This window comes from Mastigoproctus giganteus, chromosome 8 (genome assembly GCF_048544385.1).
Source record: "Mastigoproctus giganteus isolate SK-2022 chromosome 8, ASM4854438v1, whole genome shotgun sequence".
NCBI lineage: Eukaryota > Metazoa > Arthropoda > Arachnida > Uropygi > Thelyphonidae > Mastigoproctus > Mastigoproctus giganteus.
Genome location: NC_143582.1, coordinates 78,393,252 through 78,418,205, shown reverse-complemented (window position 1 = coordinate 78,418,205; position 24,954 = coordinate 78,393,252). Strand labels below are relative to the sequence as shown.

Sequence of the window (24,954 nt, the reverse complement as noted above, 5' to 3'; positions counted from 1 at the left end):
TAGGTACCCATAGACTGGAAATGTGCAAATGTGACCCCAATTCACAAAGGAGGATCAAAGGCTGACACAAGTAATTATAGACCTGTGAGCTTAACTTCTGTTCCAGGAAAATTAATGGAGGCACTGGTTAAAGAAGCACTGCAGGATCATTTAGACAAGACTTCAGTTATAGCTCAGACACAGCATGGTTTTGTTAAGGGGAAGTCTTGCCTGACCAACTTGATTGGATATTATGATGCAGTCACAAAAGAACTGGATGCAGGGAATAACTTTGATATTATATACTTGGATCTTAGAAAGGCTTTTGATACTGTTGCACATGGAAGACTGCTACACAAATTGGAGCAGTGTGACATTGGAGGCAAATTGCTGCTATGGATAAAGGGGTGGTTGAGGGGGAGAAGACAGAGAGTGGTAATCAATGGACACTGCTCATCGTGGACTAATGTCCACGATGAGCAGTATTAGTGGAGTCCCTCAGGGCTCAGTGTTGGGTCCATTATTGTTTTCTGTATTTATAAATGATATTGATGATGGTATATCAAGCTTAATGTCCAAGTTTGCAGACGATACAAAGGCTGGCAGGGTTGTCAAGGACACTACTGACACTATGCTGCTGCAACAGGATCTGGAAAGGTTGAGCAGATGGGCTGAGAGGTGGCAAATGAAGTTTAACATTGACAAATGTAAAGTACCACACATGGGAAACAGCAACCCCAGAGCAACGTATCAACTCTGTGGTACTACACTGACAGTGGTAGAGAATGAAAGGGACTTGGGGGTGGTTGTGCAGGCAGATATGAAGTTCTCTGAGCAGTGCAGACGGGCTGCAAGAGTAGCTCATGGAGTATTGTCAATGATATACAGGAATTTTTCCAGCAGGGATAAGGAGGTGATTATTCCCTTGTATAAGGCAATGGTCAGGCCACACTTAGAGTACTGTATACAGGTCTGGAGGCCTCATTTCAAGAAGGATGTAGAGCTGCTGGAACGAGTACAGAGAAGGGCAACAAGATTAGTGAATGGAACAAAGGGGTGCTCTTACGAAGAAAGGCTTAAGTTTTGCAAATTACAGTGTCTGGAGACTAGGCACCAGCGAGGTGATCTGATAGAGGTGTATAAAGCCTTGAATGGTTTAAGCATGCTCAATGCTGATGGGATTCTTCCTCTAGCTCAGAAAAATCACCTGAGAGGGCATAAATTCAAATTGAGGAAAGACAGATGTAGGATAGACGTGAGGAAATTTGCCTTTAGCCAGCGGGTGGTTGGTTGGTGGAACAGACTTCCATCCCTTGTGGTGGAGGTTGATAGCCTAAATAAGTTTAAGGCTCAGCTGAACAGGTATTTGGAACGAACAGAGGGGTGAAGTGGAAGTGGTTTTTTTTTTGTTTTTTTTTCTGGCTGATGCTGCATAAGCTTGCTTTCTTGCATCAAATGCCTCTACTAATGCTAATGCTATATCCTGTGTTATCGAGTTCATTATTATGTGAAACAGGGTGGCACTTAGTACTGAACCTTGTGGAACCCCTTCTTCCTGGATAAAACTGAAATGCAACTGGTTGTTGACTAACTTGAGGGGGGAAAAAAAAAAAAAAAAAAAAACAATGATGGAGGAAGTTTATGATAAACTCTGGCAGGTGTCCACATAGTCCTAGATCATATAGGTTCACATTATATCATACCACCAAGCTTTGTCAAATGCTTTTTCCATGTCAGAGAGAACCATGATGTGGTGTTCTTTTCATACAAAAGAATCATGGATGTTTATTTCTGCTCTGATTCAAGAGTGGATCTTCCTTCATGGAAACTGCATTGTATTGGGTTCGGTTAATAAGGTTATTTTGGACTATAAAACAGGTTAGGTGGGCATTGAAACAGGTTATGTTGTGGATTTGTAGGATCTTTACCTGGTTTGGAAATTCCAAAACATAAGTGTGATGCCATTTGTCCGGGAAGGTATTCTCTTTGAAAATTCTTTTATAAAAAAGTAACAATGTCTTAAGGGTTGGTTCAGCAAGTTGTGCTATCATGATATAGTGTATTCCATCTGGTCTTGCTGCACCGAGTTTGGTGGTGGCTAAAGCATGGTGCAAATCTGTCATTGTGAAAGGGAGATTGTATGTGGCACTAGATGCTGATTTGAAGTTCATGAAATGTTTCTTAGCCTGTACCTTGTGTATCTGAAAATGAGGTGTGTAAGATGTCGTGGCTAAGATTTTCATAAACAATTCGCCAAATACATTTGCAATCTCCACTAGTGTTGTAACATCACAACCATTTACAGTTAGTATGGGAAGGTTGATGCGGGGATGTTTAGAATACATACGCCATATTGTGGTCCATATCGTTTGCGTTTTTGTAGTTCTTGTAATTGTGGAGACAAAACATCACCATGCTTCCCTTTTGCTAGTCTGCCTAATACATTTTGTTTTTTGCCCGAGCCTGTTTAAAGCGGATGACATTTGCATTTGTTGAAAACTTCTTGAAGATGTTCCATGCTTTGACCTTTTCTTTTTTAGCCACATTGCATTCATCATTCCACCAAAATTTTGAACGTGCTGATATTTTGTTGATTGCATTGAAATTGCCTGATCTGCTGCCTGTAGTATTTGGTTAGATATATATATTCTGCAGCTAAGTTTATGGATGTTTTCTGAACCTGCTTTTCTTCCAGCATTGCTAGTTGTTTGTATATATCCCATTTTGCTTCAAAAAAGTTCCATTTCACAGTTCTGTTACAAAGGTACGAGATGTTTGTATCAATCTGGCATATCACTGAGTAATGGTCACTACTCAGTGGATTGCTATGAATAGTCCATCCAAATGGAGGATATATGGATGCTAAGCATAGTGAGACATCAATAGCTGAAGTAGATCCTGTAGGTAAATGCATATAGATGTGAGATGTGTGTGCCATTATTGAGAGTAATCAAATTGTGCTGGTCAAGTAACTTTTCTACAATTTGTCCTTGTTTGTCCACATTTTGATTTCCCCATAATGGATGATGACTATTAAGGTTCCCTAGGATGCAGGCTCTGTGCTAGGATGCAACCCTAGGATGAAGTAGGGTTGAGGAAGCTGTACACTAGTTCTTATAGGTCGGTGTGGCTTATATTTTGATTAGGCAGCAAGTATAGCGAGACGATAGTAAAGTCGAGAATTAACGATGACTCGCACTGCAACTGCCTCAAAGTTTGTTTTTAATGGGAGAGGTTTGGAAGGTATTTGAGTGTTGATTATCAATGCCACACCTCCATGAGCCCAATTGTTAGGGTTGTATACAACACAATCTTGCCAATGAAGTATATAGTTCCAGAGAGAAACAGTTATATATGGGAATAGGTTGGTTAACTGAAAGCAGAAAGTGATGGGATCATATTGGGTAAGGAGATCTTGGATGTCATTTAAATTACTGCAATATCCTCTACAGTTCCATTACAGAAATGTAAGCATTATTTTGGTTTAGTAGAACCCTCGATTTGTTTGAGGGGTTTGTTTTGCTCAGGTTTTCCTTTCCCCTTCTTTGGAAAGTATGGGTTTCCAGTGTCCATATCCTCATCAGTGAATAGTCTAGTACTGCTCATCTTGCTGTGAGCTCTCTTCTAAGTCCATGGAATCTGTATGGTTTGCATCAGGACTAGTAGTTTAGTGGTTTTCTGTGGAGAGGCATCTGGTTGTACAGTAATTTCAGTATTTATGGCTTTACTTTGTTTGCTAGATGTTTGGTTTACTGGTACGGTGGTCAATACTGACCTTGCTCACTGAGATAGCAATTCACTTGGTGGTATGGTTACCACCATTTCAGTTGCAATTGATATGTCTTTTTGTTGCTTGAGCATAGGTTGGTTTATTAGTTTTCAGGGCTGGTAAAAAAAATTTTGGCCTCTTGATAGGTAACACTGTGTTCAGTTTTATATCGCTGTATGTATTTTTCACATTTCCAAAGGGGACACTCCTTTGAAAATGCTGGATGTCCTTCTCTGCAGTTTGGACACGTAAGCGTTGTAGCTGTGCATTTGGTGTTTGTGTGCGCAGTGTATCCACATGCGGCACAAGCATCTGTCCTTCTGCAGACTACTTTGTGAGTGCCCAAACTTCTGGCACTTGGAGCAGCATAAGGGGTTTGGAATATATGCTTTAATATGGCAAGTAAGATAACCAGCTTTGATCGCTGTTGGTGGTTTTGTATTATCAAAAGTGAGTATTATGTTCCGAGCAGGAACTAGTATGCAGTCTTTTTTTTTGTCATTATTCTTCTTACATTGATTACTCCTTGATCTTGTAGTTCTTGTTTGAGCTCTTCATCTGACAAGTTCATGAGGTCCCATTCGGTGATGACAACTTTTTCATGTCAGAACCAGTTTACAGTCTTTTTGATTTTAATTAGCTTTGCCTGTACGTTTTGATCTTTTAGCTCTTGGACTAATTCCTCTTCAGTAACATTTATTAAGTCTGATTCAGACAGCATCCCTTTAGATGTATTTAGGGTGACATGTGGAGTTACTGTAACAGGAATATTCGCAAATTTTGAGATTCTTAGTAGGGCTTCAGACAGCCTACTATTCACAGTCTCTATAAGTAGATCTCCAGAGGGGAGTCTTTTCACCATTTCTGATGGCCCAGCAGCATTCTCGAGACATTTCTGGATAAGAAATGGAGAAAGTGCACCTACCGGTTGACTTGTTTGGGAATGTATTATAAGAAACAGTAGTGATTCCTTTTTTGGAACCTTCTGTTCTTTGTCTCTTGGTATGGGAAGCGTCAAAGTCAGTTTGGTCTGTCCTTGAATAAGTTGAGGCATGAGGCTCAACAGATGGATAAGAGCCTTCATGATCTATGTTTGCTCCTTTTAGCCCTTGGCAGAAAAACCTTTCTGCCAAGGTTACCGGCATTCAAATTTTTTTTTAATAGTGGTCAATGTGTTGAACATTGCACACAGTTCCCAAAAAATCTGGGAATCTCTGCTTTAGAACCAATGATAGTAATCATTTTTGAAAGCCAATGTACTGTGCTTACTGTACAACTCATGAACAACCATTTATACAAATTACTAAAAACTAAATTACAAGTAAACAAGAAGTGAAGTTATTTCATTTAGCATAGCATACTTTGAAGTTTCAAAAATTAGCAGTTTGATTAAGGTGAAAGTAAACAATTTACCCTTATTTTTAAAACTTGGGTATACTAATTCGTTTTATCACTTAATTTTTGCATAAAACAATGCAAATAGTTAAGTAAAATGTTAAGGATTTTGTGCAAGGATAATAAGATGTGCTTGTTGACAGGAGAGACTGCTTCTACAGGGATTGGAGTACACTTAAAAAGAAAAAAAGTGCAAGAATATTTTCTGATGCTATTGGGGCAGTGTTAGGTGGGTCGGAAAACAGCTAACTTGGGGGAGGGATACACAGACTAAAAGGATTAAAGTGGCCGCAAGCAGGGGCAAAACCAATTCTTGCACTGCTTTTATTAGAATTAGCAGCAGCATGGAAAGCAAGGAAATGGAGATTTCCAGGACTATTGGGAATCATAGTGGAACAAATAAACACATGGGCTGTATTAGGGTAATTATGTACACCAATGCTAGAAGTATAGTGAATAAATTTGATGAGCTTGAAGTGTTGGTCAAGACATCAAAGGGCAGATATCGTTGGGCTATCAGAGACATGGTGTCACACAGATATAAGCAGTGCAGAATTGGAATTTGGGGAGTACAATGTGTACACGAAGGATAGACAGGGCAGGAAGAAAGGAGGGGTTATGCTGTTAGTTAAGAAACACAAAATCTAAGGAAGTGCATTGAATTGATGTAGGTAGACAATGCAGTGTTGAGTCTGTTTGGTGTGACATAAGCACTGGGAAAGGAAAAATGAGAGTAGCTGTGTGTTATAGGCTTAATGAATCTGGTGAATATAATGAGAAACTGTGCAGAGAAATAGAGTGGGCCAGTAAATCAGAATTTCTTATGTGGGATTTTAACTTTCCAGATATGGGCTCACATCCGGTATGGGCTTGGCACACCCAAGGTTGTGAGCTGGATATCATCATTCTTCTCTTTCTTGGTGATTCCTTTCTACTTCTGACTCTTGTTTCTCTCTCTCTCTCTCTCTCTCTCTCTCTCTCTCTCTCAGGGTAATTCAGAATTTTTTTTTTTTTTTTTTTTTTTTGGCTGGTGCAGCATAAGCCTTAGGCTTCCTTGCACCATATGGCTAATAATAATAATAATAATAATATCGACTGAACATAAAACAGCAGCATGATCAAGAGGCAACCAGAGAGAGTATTACTCATTCTTGATCTGATTATGAGCAGTGATTATTCATGCATTAAGAATTTGCAGATAAAGGAACCACAGGGTGACAGTGATCACAATGTACTGATATCGGAATTACTTAAAGATGTAACCACCATCGAGGCTAAAGGGAAGGGCTTTTCATTTCATAAAGGTAACTACAGGGGTCTCAGACAGTTTTTAAATTCTGTACAGTGGGATCAACTAATGATGCTACCAATGTTGAATTATAAAGTCTTAACTTTGGAGGCTACTAGGCTTTTCATTCCAACTAAGAAATACTGTTCAAGGTTCAGGCCTAAATGGATGTCAGATGAATTAATGAGGCTCATGGCAGAGAAGAAAAATGTATGGGATGCATATAAATTATCAGGTAACACAGAAGCCTATGGCAGATATAAGTTTGTCTGTAATCAAGTCAAAAAGGAGGTTAGGCAGCAAAGGCAGATTGCGAGAAATCTTTGGCAAAGGACGCAAAGAAAAAAGGCAGAGAGTTCTTTACTTATGTAACCTCTAGTAGGAAAGGGATGAATCAGATTGGACAACTTAACATACATGGGTTGACTATTGATTATCATGCTCAGGTAGCTGATAAACAATGAGTATTCTGCATCTACATTCACACATGAGGAGTTATTCAATGAGGGGAATGCCAGACGTTTATAAAATGCTAACAAGGAGCTAAGTGATTTTGTATTAACTGAGAGCAGCAAAGGGGAGGAGAAATTGTTGAAATTAAACATTAGGAAGGCACCTGGGGTGGATGGGATTTATCCAGTTATATTAAAGGAGGCAGCAAAGGAAGTAAGAAAACCCTTAGCCAAAATTATGAGAGCTTCCTTGGACTCGGGGGGAGGTCCCCATGGACTGGAGGTGTGCAAATGTATCACCAACTCGCAAAGAGGGTTCAAAAGGTGACACAAGTAACTATACACCTGTTAGTTTAACTTGTGTTCCGGGAAAAATAATGGAGTCACTGGTTAAAGAAGCATTGCAGGATCATCTAGACACAGCATGGGTTTGTTAAAGGGAGGTCTTGTCTGACCAATTTGATTGGATACTATGATGTGGTCACAAAGGAACTGAATGTCAAAAATAATTTTGATATCATATACTTGGATTTCAGAAAAGCTTTTGATACTGTTGCACATGGAAGACTGCTGTACAAATTGGAGGGGTATGGCATTAAGGGTAAGTTGCTACAATGGATAAAGGGGTGGTTAAGTGGGAGGCGATAGAGAGTGGTAATCAATGGACAATGCTCTCCGTGGACAAATGTTATTAGTGGAATTTCCCAGGGTTCAGTGCTGGGCCCATTGTTGTTTTGTGTATTCATCAATGATATTGATGAAGGTATATCAGGATTAATGTCCAAGTTTGCAGATGATACTGTCGTATCATCTGCAAAGTATCATCTGGGTTTTTAACAACAGTATGCTACTCCAATTGGATCTAGATAAGTTGAGCAAATGGGCTGAGAAGAGGAAACTGATATATTACCCATATTGCTACCCATATGGGTAGCAATAACACAAGAGTAACGTACCAACTGTGTGGTACTACACTCAGGGAAGTGGAAAGTGAGAAAGACCTAGGGGTGATTGTGCAGTTAAACATGCAGTTAGCTGAGCAGTGCAGGCAGATTGCCAGGGGAGATCATGGAGTCATTTTAGGAAGGATGTAGAGTTGCTAGAACGAGTACAAAGAAGGGCAACAAGATTTGTGAGGGGAACAAAGGGGTGCTCTTACCAAGAAAGGCTTAAGTTCTGCAAATTGCAGCACCTGGAGAGTAAGCACCTGCGAGGTGATCTGAATGAGGTGTATAAGGCCTTGAATGGGTTGAACAAGCTGAATGCTGGTGGGATTCTTCCTCTTGCTCAGATTAAGAACCTGAGGGGGGCACAGATTCAAATTGAGGAAAGACAGTTGTAGAATAGATGTGCGGAAAATTGCCTTCAGCCAGCAGGTAGTTGATTGGTGGAACAGAGTTCTATCTTTTGTTGTGAAAGTTGATAGCCTAAATAAATTTAAGGCTGAGCTGGACAGGCATTTGACACGAACGGAGGGGTGAAATGGGAGGGGGGTTTTTTGGCTGATGTTGCATAAGCTTGCTTTCTTGCATCGTATGTCTCTACTAATGCTAAAATGAAACTTAATTGCAGATTACAAAATTCTTTTCACCATTATATCAAAATTTTCTTTCAGAAACTAATACACTTAGCTGATACATCACTCACTCACTCACTCACACACACACACACACACACTATATATATATATAAGGTATACATTAAAAATAAAATTACCTCTTTTTCTAGTTCACTTTCGAATTTTTCTAAAAAGGCCATCATATCAGGGTCTGTCTCAAAATCAGTAAAATGATTATTTACCCAAAGAAGGACTACCCTAGTTACCTTTAAGAGAATATTAAACAATAAAGATGGCCATTAGTTAAAGCTAATGTATCTGTAAAGAAAAGCTCTAATAAAAACATAAATAATAATAATAGATAATCTTAATAAATTGCTTTCCACACAAATACTAGCAAGACTATGTGTATGAAATGACAGAACAAGGATAAGACTTGCCAACTGCGCAATTTAAAAAAAATTGCGTGTGCGTGTGTGCACGTGCGTGCGTTTAAATCTATGCTTTGACCCCGAAACAACTTCAAAAATAACATTCAACTTGATAACTTGAAATTTCCCTTGACAGAACTAATGCTAATGGAATCCTTATTATACAGAACTAATTCTGATGGAATCCAAGTTCGAACGAACAGAGGGGTGAAGTGGAAGTGGGTTTTTTTTTTTTTTTTTTTGGCTGATCCTGCATAACCTTGCTTTCTTGCATCAAATGCCTCTGCTAATGCTAACACCTGCTTGAACTACACGAAGGGCATAAATTCAAACTGAGGAAGGCTGGTTGCTAGTTTAACGATATATATGTTGAAGTTTGCCTTCCGTCATTAGTAGTTAATTTTTGAAAAAAACTGTCATTTGGTGTTGTAGAAATGTGTAATTTGAATAAATTCAAGGAAGAAATAGAGGGAATGGACAGGTGATATGTTTTTTATTTTGTTTTTTTTTTTTTCTGATGCTATATAAAATTGCTTTCTTGTAGCGTTTGCCACTGATACTAATTTCATAAAACTAAATTTGACTTTGATTCAGTACAGTAATACCCCGAAGTTACGCGATAGGTGGGTCCGATGAAAATCGCTTAAGTCGAATTCGCGTAAGTCGGGGTACAACTTTGCATATAAATACGTATAAATTTTGCTTAATTGGGACCAAGGACTAACAAAAACACTAGTTTAGAAGAAAAATATTAATAAAATTGCAGTTCTTTATACATATTAATACAAAATATGTATTAAAAAACAAATGACTTACATAAAAAAGTTATTTCGATGTCGATGGCTTCATAAAATCTAACAAATTCGTCTGACGACACAGCGCCTTCTTTTTTTCACGCAGAATTTCTTCGTAGCAAGCTAATAATTTTTTTATTCCTTGCTTTGTAGCTATAACGCGTTCTTCGTTGGAGTCTATGTTTTCTAAAATTTTTAAGCCCTTTACAATTGAGCCCTTTTCAATTTTCAACCTGTCAAGTTTGCAATTGTCATGTGCTTTTCGCCGTTGCTTCATTTAGGCCTGTAGCACGTGCAATATCACATGGTCTTTCATTTTGCTCAAAGCGTTTCACAATTTCATTTTTTTTCTCTATCGACAGAGGCGGACTGGCCATAAGCCTTACCGGGGAAACCCCGGCGGGCCGGTGTGATTTTGGCCATAAACCATAGTATGAGGCCACTATAAATTTTCACGGGTAAGAATTTTTGATCCAGTCCGCCTCTGTTTATCGATAATTGCTTTTCTTTTTCTCTCTGAATCTGCAGTGTCTTCACCAGGACGCTTCCTTTTCACACCTTTTAATTAAGTATTTTACTCATTTTAAGGGAATAAAGCACAATTACAAAACGAGGAGGCACGCTTGATACGCATAAACAAAGCTGTGCGCATGTAGCAACTGAATAAACAACACCATAAAGGCAGAGATACACTATTAACACCTCACATTTCTAGGGGTTACTACCATAAAACAATAAAAATCCAGTTGCGTTTCTGCTAGTGAAATCTGTTATAAACTGGTAGTAAACTCGATCTAATTGCATACCGATAGCTGGAATTGTGTTGGTTTTTACATTATTATGGTGAAATGTGTTTTCCCCTTCACTGATATAAAAAACATAAAAGCAGCAAAGTTGAATTTTGTTCATCTTTCACTCTCATTCTCCGCCGTCGCACCGTATATCGATAACATATGAAAAACGACCTTGAAGATAGTGGGCGGCAGCGTTGCCAAACGAAAAAATCAAGAACCGCGTAACTCCGAGTTCGCGTAAGTCGGGGTATTACTGTATGTTGTAATATTTTTCTAATTTTAATTTAAATTTTAAGTGGAACATTTTTAAAAGGTAACTCATCGGTGATATCATCTGATATTTTTAAAAACAGTCAAAACCACAATTAGCTTTAAAATTTTAAAAGTAATTAAGATTGCAACTATAAAAGGTAATATAACATGTCACAACTATGGAGAACTGCTGCTGATGTGAGTTACAACACTTTTTCCTTGTACTCCCTGCAGCATTTACGCAAAATTTTCTCTTGTAGAAATAATATGATAGAGTTTATTTCTACATGTGAGATGTAAATAAATAAATAAATTCGCATTCATTCTCCGGCCAGAAGAGTTTACATATTAGTTCTAACAGCATGCACATTTAATTAAGGGCAATCAACTTTTCAGTGTCACAGTTCACAATGGGCTGTGCAATTCTGGAAAATATTTTTGGATTACAGCCAGCGCAATGTGCAATGACTTTAAAATTGTGCATGTACTGTTAAGAAGAGATATCGAGTCTCTAAATGGAAGTGAGTTGATGACCAAGAGAAAAAATAATCTTGATGAGATGCAAGTGTCTAATTCTATTCCAGGTGATGTTCTCCTAAGTCCAGCTCCAAGAGAAGACCTTCCAGTGCAGAAAGCTCTAGTTCCAGAAGAGATACTCTCAACTGAAATGGAAAACTCAAATATATTGTAATGTCAACCAGTTGATAAAACCTATGATGTAACTAACCAACTATCAGTTTTTAACCACACAGTGGTAGTGGTGCATTTGAAAGGTGCAGTTCCAAAATAACAATCCTATATTACCCTTTAATCAATAATTAAAAATCTGAAATTTTTCTAGTTTCCCCATATATAGTCAAACATTTACTGGTAGCCCCTGACGGTTTTTTTTGAGGAGAAGTATGAGACCAAACAAGCATTGACTCCCTTACAAATATTGAAACTGCATGTTTGTGGTTACAGTTTAAGGTTACATGTGTTTTTATCCCACATTAGTGGGATAAATATCAACAGACAGTCTTACCCCAGCGAATTTTGAAAGATTTGTCACATGGGATTTAACAGTCATTTATCATATGGAAAATCATAAGAAAGATATAGGATTTATATGGGATTATATATATACAGGGTGTTTCAGTTAAACGTTTCAGAACTTCTAAGAGGGGTGGGGTACATCCTGACAACTCGAAATCATATAGCAATGTGGGGTCGGAAATGCTTTCCTGAAGCAGTGTTGTACACAGAAGCACCATAAAGAAAAGAGACCGTAAGTGAGAAATCGTTTTAATAATACATGAAAAGAAGCAAAAGGTACATGGATTAAAGTAAGTGTTCGAAGTTTCTTCCACGGGCTACAATGCACGCCTCACATCTCCGACGCATGGACATCCGAACATTCTGGAATACTCCAGGCGAATTTCGAATTTCTTCGGCAGCTACTGCGATTCTTGCAACCAGCTCCTCAGCATTGTCAACAGGGGTGTCATAAACTAGCGATTTCATATGACCCCAGAAATAAAAATCAAGACATGATAGGTCGGGTGACCGAGCAGGCCAACGCACGGGACCACCACGTCCGATCCACTGTTGACCAAATGTGACATCCAGGTAGTTACGAACATCTCCGCTATAATGGGCAGGGGCTCCATCCTGTTGGAACCACATTGTCTGTTGCGTCGATGCAGAAATCTGTTCATCTCTCAAAAGTTGTGGCAATACGTGCTGCAGAAAGATCAAGTAGATAGGTCCGGTTAGACCTATCTACTTGATAATCCATGTACCTTTTGCTTCTTTTCATGTATTATATTAAAACGATTTCTCCCTTACGGTCTCTTTTCTTTATGGTGCTTCTGTGTACAACACTGCTTCAGGAAAGCATTTCCGACCCCACATTGCTATATGATTTCGAGTTGTCAGGATGTACCCTACCTCTCTTAGAAGTTCTGAAACGTTTAACTGAAACACCCTGTATATAGTTTATATATTTATTGATTTATATAGGATTCATATGGGATTTTTCAGTTATTTATCATAGGGAAAAACATAGGAAAGGCTAGAACACTAAAATACTCACTCAAAAACATTACTATTCTGTGGGGAGTTATGTGTTTAGTTTAAGGTGAATGGCTATATCAATTGATATAGCATTTATAAACCTACTTATTTTTGAAAGATTTGCTAAGAAAGGCAAAAGAGAAATACAAAAGCATGGAAACACAATATTCCCTCAAGAAGTCTTGCTCTGCAGGAAGTTCATAACTTTCAAATTTGGCACTGTGAAGTGCGCAGAATTTGATTTAAATTTTGAAAAATTTGAATGTTATTTTTTTTAAGTATTGGTGCACATGATAAGGAGATATATATGTGCATGAGAATATTTAAATTAACACAATTAAAAAAGAGCAGCATACCTCCACTGATCAAAGAATTTCATTTCTGACAGCAAATTACCCCCAAGTCTTTTTCATTATCCCCTACCCTCAGCATAGTACCACACAGTTGATAAGTTACTGTGGGGTTACTGCTACCCATACAGTACCTTGAATTTGTCAATGTTAAACTTCAATTTCAGTCCATCAAGCACTTTTTTAGGTCTTTTTGCAGTAGCTCATCCTGATGACTGTCCTTAAACACCCTGCCAACCTCTGTATAATCTGCAAACTTACACATTAAGCCTGACTCATGTTCGTCAGTATCACTGATAAATATTGCAAACAACAATGGGACCATGGATGAACCCTGGGGAACTCCACTAATAACATTAGTCCATGAAGGGCAGTGCCTATTGATAACTACTCTGTTTCCTTCCACTAGACACTTAACCTTAATGCCACATAGCTCCAATTTGTACAGTAGTCTTTCATGTACAATAGCATAAAAAGCATTCCTGAAATCCAAGTATAAGATGTCAAAATTATTTTTTGCATCCAGTTCCTTGGTCAATGCATCATAGTAACCTATCAGATTGATTAGACAAGACTGTCCTGTAACAAATCCATGCTGTGATTGCAGTATAATTGCATGCCTGTCCAGATGGTTATGCATTACTTTCTTTCACCAGTGATTCCATTATTTTCTTGGAACAGGTGTTAAGCTAACACTTCTGTAATTACTCACTTCACCTTTTGATCCCCACCCCTTTATAAATTGGGGATATGTTTGCACATCTCCAGTCCAGAGGAAACTCCCATGACTCCAAGGATGCTCTCATAATTATGGCTAAGGATTTGTTTACATCCTTTGCAGCCTCCCTTAATATAATTGGATAGATTCCATCCATCCCAGGATGGAATCTATCCAATGTCTATCCAATGTTTATGTCCTTCTTCAACAATTTCCCTTTCAGTTATCACAAAGTCATTTAGCTCCTAGTCAGAGTATGATAAACTTCTGGCATCCCCTTCCCTAAAGATTTCCTCATGTGTGAATGTAGATGCAAAATGTATATTCAATTTGTCTGCAACCTCAGCAGGGTCATCACAACAGTTAACTCATAGTCATCAATCAAGTGGCCCAATGTGATTCAATCCCTCCCTTCTACTGTTAATATAAGCATACAAGTCTTTGCTATTTTGCTTTGCATTCTTTTCCGAAGATTTCTCATAATCTACCTTCATTTGCCTAAACTCCTTTTTCACTTGATTACAGACTAATTTATAACTACCATAGGCTTCTGTATCACCTGATATTTTATATGCATCCCATGCACTTTTCTTTTCTGCCACATATCTCAATCAAAAGCCTAGTATCTTCTTTGATTACTTTCCTTAATACTTCCCATTTAGAATTTGCTGTTGGTAACATCATCAGTTGGTCCCACTGCACAGAATTAAAAAACTGTAGACACCCTTACGAAAGCAAATCCTTTCCCTTTACCCTTAACAGCAGTTATATCTTTATTTAAATTCCACTTTAATACAACCATCACAGATGTACTAAAGGGGTACCATACACACTGCCATTGCTAGCACCCAGTGTGTCTTTTACTTGCAGATTCTTAATGCATGAACAATCACTCCTGATAACCAGATCATGATTACTGCTGCCTCTCTATCATGCTGCTATAGAAAACAGTCAATAAAATCCACAGAAGTCACCAACCTACAAATTCCAGTTAACATGTGGAAAGTTAAATTCCCCCATTATGAGACATTCTGATTTGTTGACCCACTATTTCTCTGTATAGCTGTTTGTTATACTCACAGTCATTAGGCTTACAACATTAAGAGTAGGAGTGACACCCACTCCTACTCTCAATTTTGTTTTCCCAGTGCTTATCACACCAAACTGACTCAGCATTGCACTCATTGCCCATGTCAACTGGATTCACTGCCTTAGATTTAACAAGCTTCTTAACTAAGAGCATAACACGTCCTCTCTTCTTCTGTCTGTCCTTCCTGTACACTCCATATTCAAGTTCAGTAGGTTGTCACAGACATCCTCTCAGATATGCCAGACAAGCTGTACTTGCAATCTAGGAGTCTAAAACGCTGATGGAACTGATATTCGGGTGACACTCAAGTTAAGTGACCCAATTTCAGCAAAGTCCGCACAGTTTGTGACAGCCAAACCCCTCTGCTTGCACCTTCACAATGGTGGGACTGTTAGTAATCCTGGGTATAACCTCCATGCACAAGTACATAGTGGATGACCACCCAGGTGTGAACCAACGTAAGCATGGGTCGAGGTGTGGTGCCCACACCACATGGAGGAATGCCGCCCTTTTTTTTACCAGGCAGTACTAGGTGGTAGATGACTCTCATCAACCGGCACAATAACACCACTTTGCTTATTGGAGGCCTGAAGTGATGGAACACATGTTTAGTCTCTAGAGCTAAGTTCTGGTCAACCCTTCCCCATCTCTTCCATCATGCAGTATGATTGATGACTTTTGAGGTTATGATGAACATCGTGGCGAGATCCAATATTCCTAACATTTCGAGGGTACAGCGCTAAAACAGTGTTTGCAGGCCGGCCGCTAGTTAGTACACCGGACTGAAACTATTAGCAACTCTCTAGGAGGCTTCCGGATCAGCTGGTGTATAATCTTGTTACCTCTACTCTGCCAGATAGTGACTGGAGGTAGTCCGAGTAGTGTGTATGCGGGGAGCATTGTCAAGGCCACATTATGTAAAGGATCTGGGCATATTCTTACCATGTGTACGCCATATCCAAAAATTTCATTACTTCATACAGCATGTCCCACCCACATTTTCTTACTATTGAATACACCATGAATTGTCAAAATAATAGAGCACGCTTATCTGCATAAAGATCTAAACCTCCCAAGCACTTCCTAATTCATTTCACAAATATATGTGGTCTCAATTCTAATCTCAATGATGTCCATTTCCCCTTGCAGTCTGCCAAACCCCATGTACTTTTTCTGACAGAATCTCAGTTATCGGTTGATTCAACTACTGCTCACCTCAGATGCCCAAATTATTTGCTGTATGATTCCTTTCACTTCAAAGGTGGTACTTGTGCATATTTCCATTCTGATATTCCCTGTCAGAGAATTGGCAATTTGGAATCTCCTCTCTTTGATCTGCTCTGGCTTAAAATCTCTCTACCTCATTGTATCAAATTCATCTGTTGTCTCTACCATTCTCCCAACTCGACTAATCATTTGGAGCTCTTTGACTTCCTCTCTTTGCAACTTGACTTTCCCCAGTCCAATTTTCCTAACAGTGAGGTAATTTTCCTTGGTGATTTTAATGTTCACAACTCCAGCTGGCTTCCGTTTTCTAGTCACACCAACCCAGCTGGTCGAGATGCTGAGGCTTTTGCAATTACTAATGACCTTGCACAGATTGTTCATTTACCTACAAGAATACCGGATAATCCTAATCATACAGCCAACATGCTTGATCTTTTTCTCACAAACAACCCTTCTAAGTACATGTTCGAAGTGAGAAGTCCTTTAGGCACTTCAGATCCCAACTTGGTGATTGTCTCTTCTCCAATGGAGCCTTTATCTCATGGCTATTCCCAATCTCGTGTTGTTTGGCATTACAAGAATCCAAAATGGGATGACCTGCGAGATTTCTTTTCTTCTTTTCCTTGGTCAGATTACTGTTTCAAAACTTCTGATGTCATCGTTTGCTCAGATCGTGTCAGTGAAATTATTCTTGCAGGAATGGAATCCTTTATCCCACACTCCACTTTAAAATCTCGTCCTTTATCTAAACCTTGGTTTCCCAATAAATGTGCTAAGGCTGTTCAAGAGAAGAATGTTGCATATCGTAATTGGCTTGTTTCTCATTCTTCAGTTTCATTTTCTGCCTACACCAAAGCTCGCAACAATTGTAAAGCAGTTACTAATCAGTCAAAACTAGAGTTTGAACAGGCTAAGAGTAGAAAACTTGCTTCTTGCCCTAATGGTAGCCGAGCATTCTGGTCTCTTGCCAAAACTATTGGCCACAACTTTTGCCCATCTCTGCTCCCACCTCTGTCCAAACCAGATGGTTCTGTTGTCACTTCAGCCAAAGATAAAGCCGACCTGCTAGCATCCCATTTTTCTTCCAACTCATGTATTAATGATCTTGGTAAAACAACTCCCACCATTCCCAACACGCTCCATTCAATGCCTCCTGTGGTCTTCCGTCAAAAGGATGTCGGAAGGATTTTGACGAATCTTGATGCTAAGAAAGCTCCAGGTCCCGATGGTATTTTTCCACTTGTTCTTAAAACTTGTGCTCCTGAACTTACTCCTATTCTTTGCCACCTTTTTTCACTTTCTTATTTCAAAAGGTCTTTTTCCTTCTGCTTGGAAATTTGCTCATATCCAGCCAGTTCCTAAAAAGGGTGACAAATCCCTCCCATCCAATTACTTCTACTCTTTCTAAAGTAATGGAGAAATCAATTAACTGCCAACTCTTAAACTACCTAGAAACCGTCTGTCTGATCAACGATTGCCAGTATGAATTCCGTCAGTGTCGATCCACTAGTGATATTCTGGCTTACGTTACCCATTTATGGACTAATTCAATGGAAAGGTTCGGTGAAACACAAGTAGTTGCTCTTGACATCTCAAAGGCTTTTGATCATGTTTGGCATAAAGGTCTTCTAAACAAGCTTCAATCTTATGGTTTGCCAACTGTTTTTAGTAATTGGTTATCCAGTTTTCTCTCTGATCGCTCACTGAGGGTGATGGTAGATGGCTCTCTGTCTTCTAACCGCTCCACTAATGCCGATGTTCCCCAAGGTTCAGTTCTTTCCCCCACTCTTTTCCTCTTGTATATTAATGACCTTCTTCCATTGACTGGAAATCCTATCCATAGTGTTGCCAATGATAGCACATTGCATTCCACTTTCCATTTTGAGAAAACTTGCCCTGTTCAATCAGCTTCAACTTCTCGAAAATCTGCTACCAATTGCCAATCTTCGGGTAATTCTCCAGTGGGGCAAAGACAACCTAGTTAATTTCAACCCTTCTAAAAATCAGTCTTGTCTTATATCTCACAAAAAGGATTCTTCTGCTCCTATGCTTATCTTTAGTGACACTCCGATTTCTAGGCAAAATGATATATCTCATTTGGGGATTACCCTGACTTCTAATCTCTCTTTGCACAAGCGCATTACAAATAATGCTTCCTCTGCATCTAAAAAACTTGGTTTTCTCTTTCACTATCGGCGTTACTGTTCTTCCAAACAGCTGCTCGCTCTGTATAAATCTCAAATCTGCCCTGCCATGGAATATTGTTCCCACATCTGAGGTGGTGCCCCCAAAACCTCTCTCAGGCTTCTTGATTCCATTCAGAAGAGGGCAGTTAGGTTAATTAATGATTCATCTCTAACAGAGTCTCTCCACTCGCTATCTCATAGATGTACTGTTTCTGCTGCATGCCTCTTCTACAGATACTTCCATGGGCACTGTTCTTCTGAATTGGTTTCTATAATTCCCACTCTCTCTTTCAAAACAGTCTGAACACGTGCCGCCACCAGCCAACATCCATTTGCTGTCCAACTTCAAACTCACAGAACCAACTTTTCATCTTCTTCATTTATTCATTCAACTGCCGTTTTCTGGAACAACCTTCCTTCATACGTATTTCCTGAAAATTACAGTCTACAGAAGTTCAAGTCCAATGTCAACAAATATCTTCTTTCGTCTTCTCAACCTCCAAACCAAGCACGGTACTAAGTACTATAGGTTCTAATACCTCTCGTGTTTGGGGTTTACATAAGAAAAAAAAAAAAAAACCATGTTCCCATTTTTCCTGCAATGTCTTCATTTGATGACTTAATTAGTACTTCAAATTCATCAAATTTATTTACAATGCTCCTAGCATTAGTCTACATGCATATGTTCTTACTCTTGGTTACTCTAACACAACCCATATGTTTACTTGTTCCATGATGACTTCTAGTCCTTCAAATCCTTTGCACCTTGCTTTCTAGGCTGCTGTTTGTTGCAATAGGAACAGTGCAAGAATCACTTTCACCTCTGCCTGTGGCTCTAGTTAAGCTATTAGACTTTGTATCCCCCAAGTTTTCTACCCATCTATTACTGCCTCGATAGCACCCTTCTATTCAAGGTATCCCATCCCTTTAAAAAGTCTCTCCTGTTAACAAGCACACATTGCATTAAGAAAAACCACACTTTCAAATTCAATCCTAACTCGCGACTTTTTGCCGATATTGCCCTGTACTTGTTAAGTCAGTCCTAATCCCCAAATTTTAATATCATTAGTGCCAACATGAACAACAATATCACCTTTTGTGCCATTAAAAGATGATATCTGCTCTACATCATCTACTTTTGCCCCTGTCAGACATCCTGGTCCTATTCCACCTATATTTCTCATTTCCCTAACAATGGAGTCACCAACAATAACCACAATTTTTTTGGGTAATACAACCAATCCTTCCAGAAAAATTTTATATTAAGTAAAAACATAATAAATGAATCTGCTAACAAAATAAACCAGGCTCATAAATTTTATCACAAAGAAAAAAATTAAAAAGATAAAATAAAATCAAAATAAAAGCCAATACCTTATCCCTTAGAAGAGGATCACTAAACCAAGAAACAAGATTTCTAATGATCACTAAAGGACTGGAAACAAATGTTCGGCGAGTAAGTAAAAAATCTTCTATGTAGGTGGGATCCATAAAATTGTCTTCAACTAACTGGTTCATTAGCTGTTCCGGTGTACCCTAAAAAAAAAATAATAAATAATAATAATAATAATAATAATAAAATAAAATTTTAAAAAATATATATTACAAAACTGAAAAGAATAGAATAAATAGAATACAACTTTCATCTTTTGCCATTGCATTTGTGATATATCAGCTCAAACTCAGTAGTGGATAATCCTGATCAAATTTTCTTAAGCTAAAATAACTGTATAAAATAACCTCCAAAGGTTGCATTACAAATTCCCCAAGTGTTCTACTGAAGATACTGCTGACTTGGAAGAAGCAACTGACATTGAACATACAGTTGAGATGATGTGTGTAATAAAAACCCCACTTAAGTAAAAGGAGATACTGGAGAAACTGTTGAATGAGTAACAAAGAATGGGTATGACTAAACCATCTATGTCATTATGAAACAGCATGTTTAATGTTTCTGAGAAATTTAGTGGTGACCTGAGATTATATTGGATCTTCAGGTCATAAATAAGGTCACTCTCTGCATCAAGTTTTCTTTGAATAGCACAGATCTTCTGAATTAAAATCAGCTTGATCTTAACTCTGGTTACTAACTATTCCCTTAGGACCACAAGATAGAAATTTGCTTTTTCAACCACATGGCAAAAATATTACCTTCGTTGCACACCTCAGTGGTAAGGAACTAGGGAAAATTCTTTCAAGGATTAATGAATAAGAGTGCTTGAAGGCCTACTACGTAATGGTGCCATAGTATATCAGAATGACATACCACTTTATTCTATCAATCTTATTATAAACAGAATAATGTTTACAGAAATGTTTCATTCTGGAAGAGAACATGATCTAGCCAAGGAGGATGTGTTTGTATGTGCTAGGTGCAGAGAGTGTCAAGAAATTAGGCGCCAACTCAGCATTCTGATGGGTGCCTATGAGAGTTGGAAGAGTGGGGTAGATGCCCTTGAAGGTATTAAAGTGAGGGACCCATCAAGCTCTCAGTAGCCTAATTCAAAGTCAGAGCTCCCTCTTGTGCATCAGGCAGTACAAGAAGCAGAATGCACTGCTCCCTCAGGAGATAGTTATTGTCAGTGGCTGTATTGTCAGGGAGACAGGTAATATATTGTGTAAAAAGGTTAGGTGGAATAGGAACAGGGTATGTCTGCCAGAGGCAAAAGTTGATGTTGTAGAACAGATATCATCTTTTAAGGGCAAAAAGGGTGATACTGTTGCACACAGTGGCACAAATGACATTAAGAGAAGAAGATCTGCTGACTTACTTCACGAGTACAGGTCAATGTTTGAAAAAAATTATTAATTAAGGTTAAATTTGAAAGTATCTGCAATCCTGCCTAGGCATGACAGGAAGGAGTATATGATGACAGCCGTGTCAATCAATTCGGCCCTGGAGAGACTGTGCAAGGCTCATGGGGTAGAATTTTTCTCCGAGTGGTCTGTGCTTGTTAACAGGAGAGACTGCTTGTACAGGGAGACAATACACTTAAACAGAAGGGATGCAAGAATATTTGCTGATGCTATCAAGGCAGTTTTAGGCGGGTCAGAAACCTACAAGCTTGGGGGGGGGGGAGAATTCACAGACAAAAAGATGAACAGTAGCCGCAGGCAGAGGTGCAAGTGATTCTTGCACTGCTTCTATTAGATTGGATGGTGGGGTGCTGGGATTTTTGGGGACTGGTGGGAGTCATCACAGAAAAAATGAATACATGGGCTGTGTTAGGGTCACTAAGAATAAGAAACCACTATGAAAAGAAAAGTTTGTATTGATAGTAAAGAGTAGGATGCTTAGAAGAACATTTTGACAACTACACTGGTATTGTGTGATACAAGGATTGATCAAGATTTTTTAACCTTCAAAGTGAAATCAAGCCATGCCACTGAAGTTATCACTGAAAGACAGCTGACTATACAGAGCATTTCAATTAAATGGCAACAGGGTCCATCTTGTTTTATTTTAGGTTTAGGCCATAGGAAAATTGGACTAAATGCTATTGTTTACATTTTACAATTGTTAAATTTACATTTTACCTAATCAAAAACTTTTTTTTTAACTCAATTGGAAGTTTTTGCCCTATCATCAGCCTAAGAACAACATCAGCATAATTCTGCAACTGATTTTATTTGAAAACACACACACTGCTGCATTATAAGTATAGCTGCACTGGCTGTATGATTATTACAATTATTCCACGTTTCACACAACAACCAACCCTCCCTATTATATATAAAATCAGTTAATGTTTATTTCAGAAGTATACCAATGAAGTTTTCAGACTAAACTAAGAAGGGGGGACCCCAACCTTCCCATTTAGAAAAACACAGTTGATTGATAAAAATTTTACTTCTGATTGATCAGCTGTGTTTTTCTGTTTTTTAACAGTATGAGCTAAAATACTTAGTCCAATTTTAGCATAAAATTCAAAAATTTCAGCAATCATATAACAAAAAAGGACATAGAAAATAGCCTATACTCAAAAGTAAGCAGAATAGTCCCCCCGTGCCTTTCAATTAGCACATCATTGATTAGAAAACCAAACAAAGCAAAACAAGACCCACTAATGAAAGAAGCAGTAGCTATTATTTATCCTTTCAGAAAAAATGAAATCTTGGTTGTTCAAACAACCAACCTTGTGAGATCTGATCACAAACTACTTGTTTTTACAACCTGTATTAAAGAAAAAAATTTGAGAATATTAAAGTGTTCCTTTAGTCAGAAAGTTTAACAATGAATCTCATATTGCGTGGGGGTAGGATCATGGTGCAGATAACTTATCTAGAAATAAGAACAGCGGTACTAATTTAAGTGCATAAGTAGTTTTTGTATATATTTAGTTTTATTAGGCCTACATATTTTGCATTAAATAAAATCAACTGTACGTTTTATAACAGTTTCAGTTTAGTCAACACAAGTTTTTTTTTTGAATGCCACTTGGCTGCTCATTTAGATTCAACACATTTATTCACTGCTCAGCACAAGGTCGCTTACAGCCTACCTGTAGTCTGATGATGGAACCAAATAGTTCCAAAACCAGTCACAACAGGTCTTTAAAGTTTTTAATGAATAACAGATTCACCTATTAGGTGATGTCATTCAATTAAAAACCATTTTATTATTATTATTATTATTATTATCAGTTCATTCACCAAAGGTTCAACCTCTGTACAGCCAGTGGGCTAGGAGGGTGTACTTTAAGTCAACTCATGGATAATACAATCATTTCTGAAGAGCCTAATCCCAAGACTTATCACAGGAGAAGCAATAAACAGAAAAATGGAATGCAGTACCATTATTTCACAAACTATTTCAATTCCTGTATTGATATAGTATCTGCTTCTTCACTTCTTTTATAAGTCTACTGATATAAATCAATTTTATATTAATAGACTTAGAAATATTTGGTGGTTTCCTGAGTAGAGTTATATAAATTCTAAACATTTACTTTAGATGTATGAAAATGTAAATTTTCCATCTGAAATTTTCCAATTTTCCATTAAAAACCACAAGTAGATGTTTCTGAAGAGGGAATGGCATTAAAAAGAAGAAAATGCACATGGTGAAAAGCATTAAGATCTTGAAGAAGGATTATTGGAGTAGTTCCACCAGATGCAGGCAACAAACGGCTCGCCCACTTTCAGAGATTCAAAACAAACTGGCCATCAGCTGAAGTGAATGCCTGCAGAAAGACTTATAGAAATTTATGACATTCCTATACCAGCCTTATCAGGCAGAAAAAGAAAGAAACCTAGCAACCGCTTGTTGGTACCACTGGTAATGCCAACCAATGCAGAGTGGTCTATTGTAATATTAACAAGTTGCCAGAAGCTGATGTGGTCATTGCCTGTGGTGATAACAAACACTGTGCCTAGTCAGACCACTCATACCTGGGAGGAAACTGTTTCCAATAGCTGACAAACTTCAAACCAAAGTACAATTAAATATCTGTACGGAAATAAGGAATACCATTACATGGAAATGAAACCACTTTTTATATCTAAGGAACTAACTGCTGCAATAAACAGAACAAAAAATAGCAAATGTCCAGATAATGACCTTTTAGAAATACAGCTGATTAGAGAACTGGCAAAAAAAAAACCTTCTCAGACCAGCCCTTACAACTGAATAATAACCGTCTGGAAAAGGGAATTTTCCCCACCCCTTGTAAACAAACAAATGTCAGGCTAATACTGAAAATCCAGGAAAATCACCTATGAATCCCAAATCCTGCAGACCCATTGCCCCGTTTTGGGCAAGGTACTGGAAAGAATGATCTTACTCTGCCTAAAAAGCCACTACCTATATGCAAATTTACAGTCAGACAAGAAATTTGGCTTTAAGCCTGAATGCTCCACAGAGGATGCAACGAACTATCCGATAAATACTGCAAATACCACACAGGAAACATACCTGCTTGCCATATGCATTGATTTTGTTAGTGCCCTCAATGCATTATGGTGGCCCAGCATACTTTGCAGATTATGCCAAGCTGGAATTCCACAGTACTTATACAGGATTACCTCACCAATAGGCAGATTTCAGTCAAAACCCGATACCAGTGAGTCACATGAAGAGTGACTTAAGGATGCACGCAGGGTTCAGTTCTGGGTCCCTGTTTTCAGAACCTAGTTCTGGATGAATTCTTGGGGATGTTTACTGGCTCTACAGACAAGGCCACCTTTGCAGGTAACAACTCCTTGTCTTGCTTGTGAAGGCCAACACCCAATGAATCTTGGAACAGCATGCCAACCTAGCAGAAATGGAAAAAATAAAAATTAAAAAAAAAATAATAATAACAATAAAAATTAGTGTCTATTACGTATAAAACTCCCATTAGGAATGCTTATAATATTAGTTATTATTTGTCATTTTTCAGATAACTGAAGATTAATGTCACGACTGACATTAAGAAACAACTGGATATTGAAAATGCCCCTCATTTCATGGAGCCACAGGCTGCGCAACACAAGAGAACAGAGCAAAACATAATTGTTGAAGATGCTTATGATTTATTAGTCTAAAATAAGATGTAAAAAAAAAAAATTAATAATTTTCTAGACTAAACTAAGAGAGTAGCAAGAAAAGTAGCACATGTGTGAACAGCAAGAGGCA

General features: G+C 38.2%; 1 protein-coding gene across 2 annotated transcripts in view; it reads right to left on the bottom strand.

Moving 5' to 3' along the window:
- The window catches only part of LOC150081655 (rap guanine nucleotide exchange factor 2-like), a 900,618-nt gene that overhangs the window by 277,558 nt on the left and 598,106 nt on the right, over window positions 1-24,954 (bottom strand). For both annotated transcript variants that reach the window (XM_090380578.1, XM_090380579.1), the window contains exons 8-9: window positions 19,713-19,874; window positions 8,600-8,707 (exon numbers count right to left, since the gene is read on the bottom strand). In XM_090380578.1, the coding sequence (XP_090236704.1) occupies window positions 8,600-8,707; window positions 19,713-19,874 (270 nt within the window). The remainder of the gene's footprint in view (window positions 1-8,599; window positions 8,708-19,712; window positions 19,875-24,954) is intronic.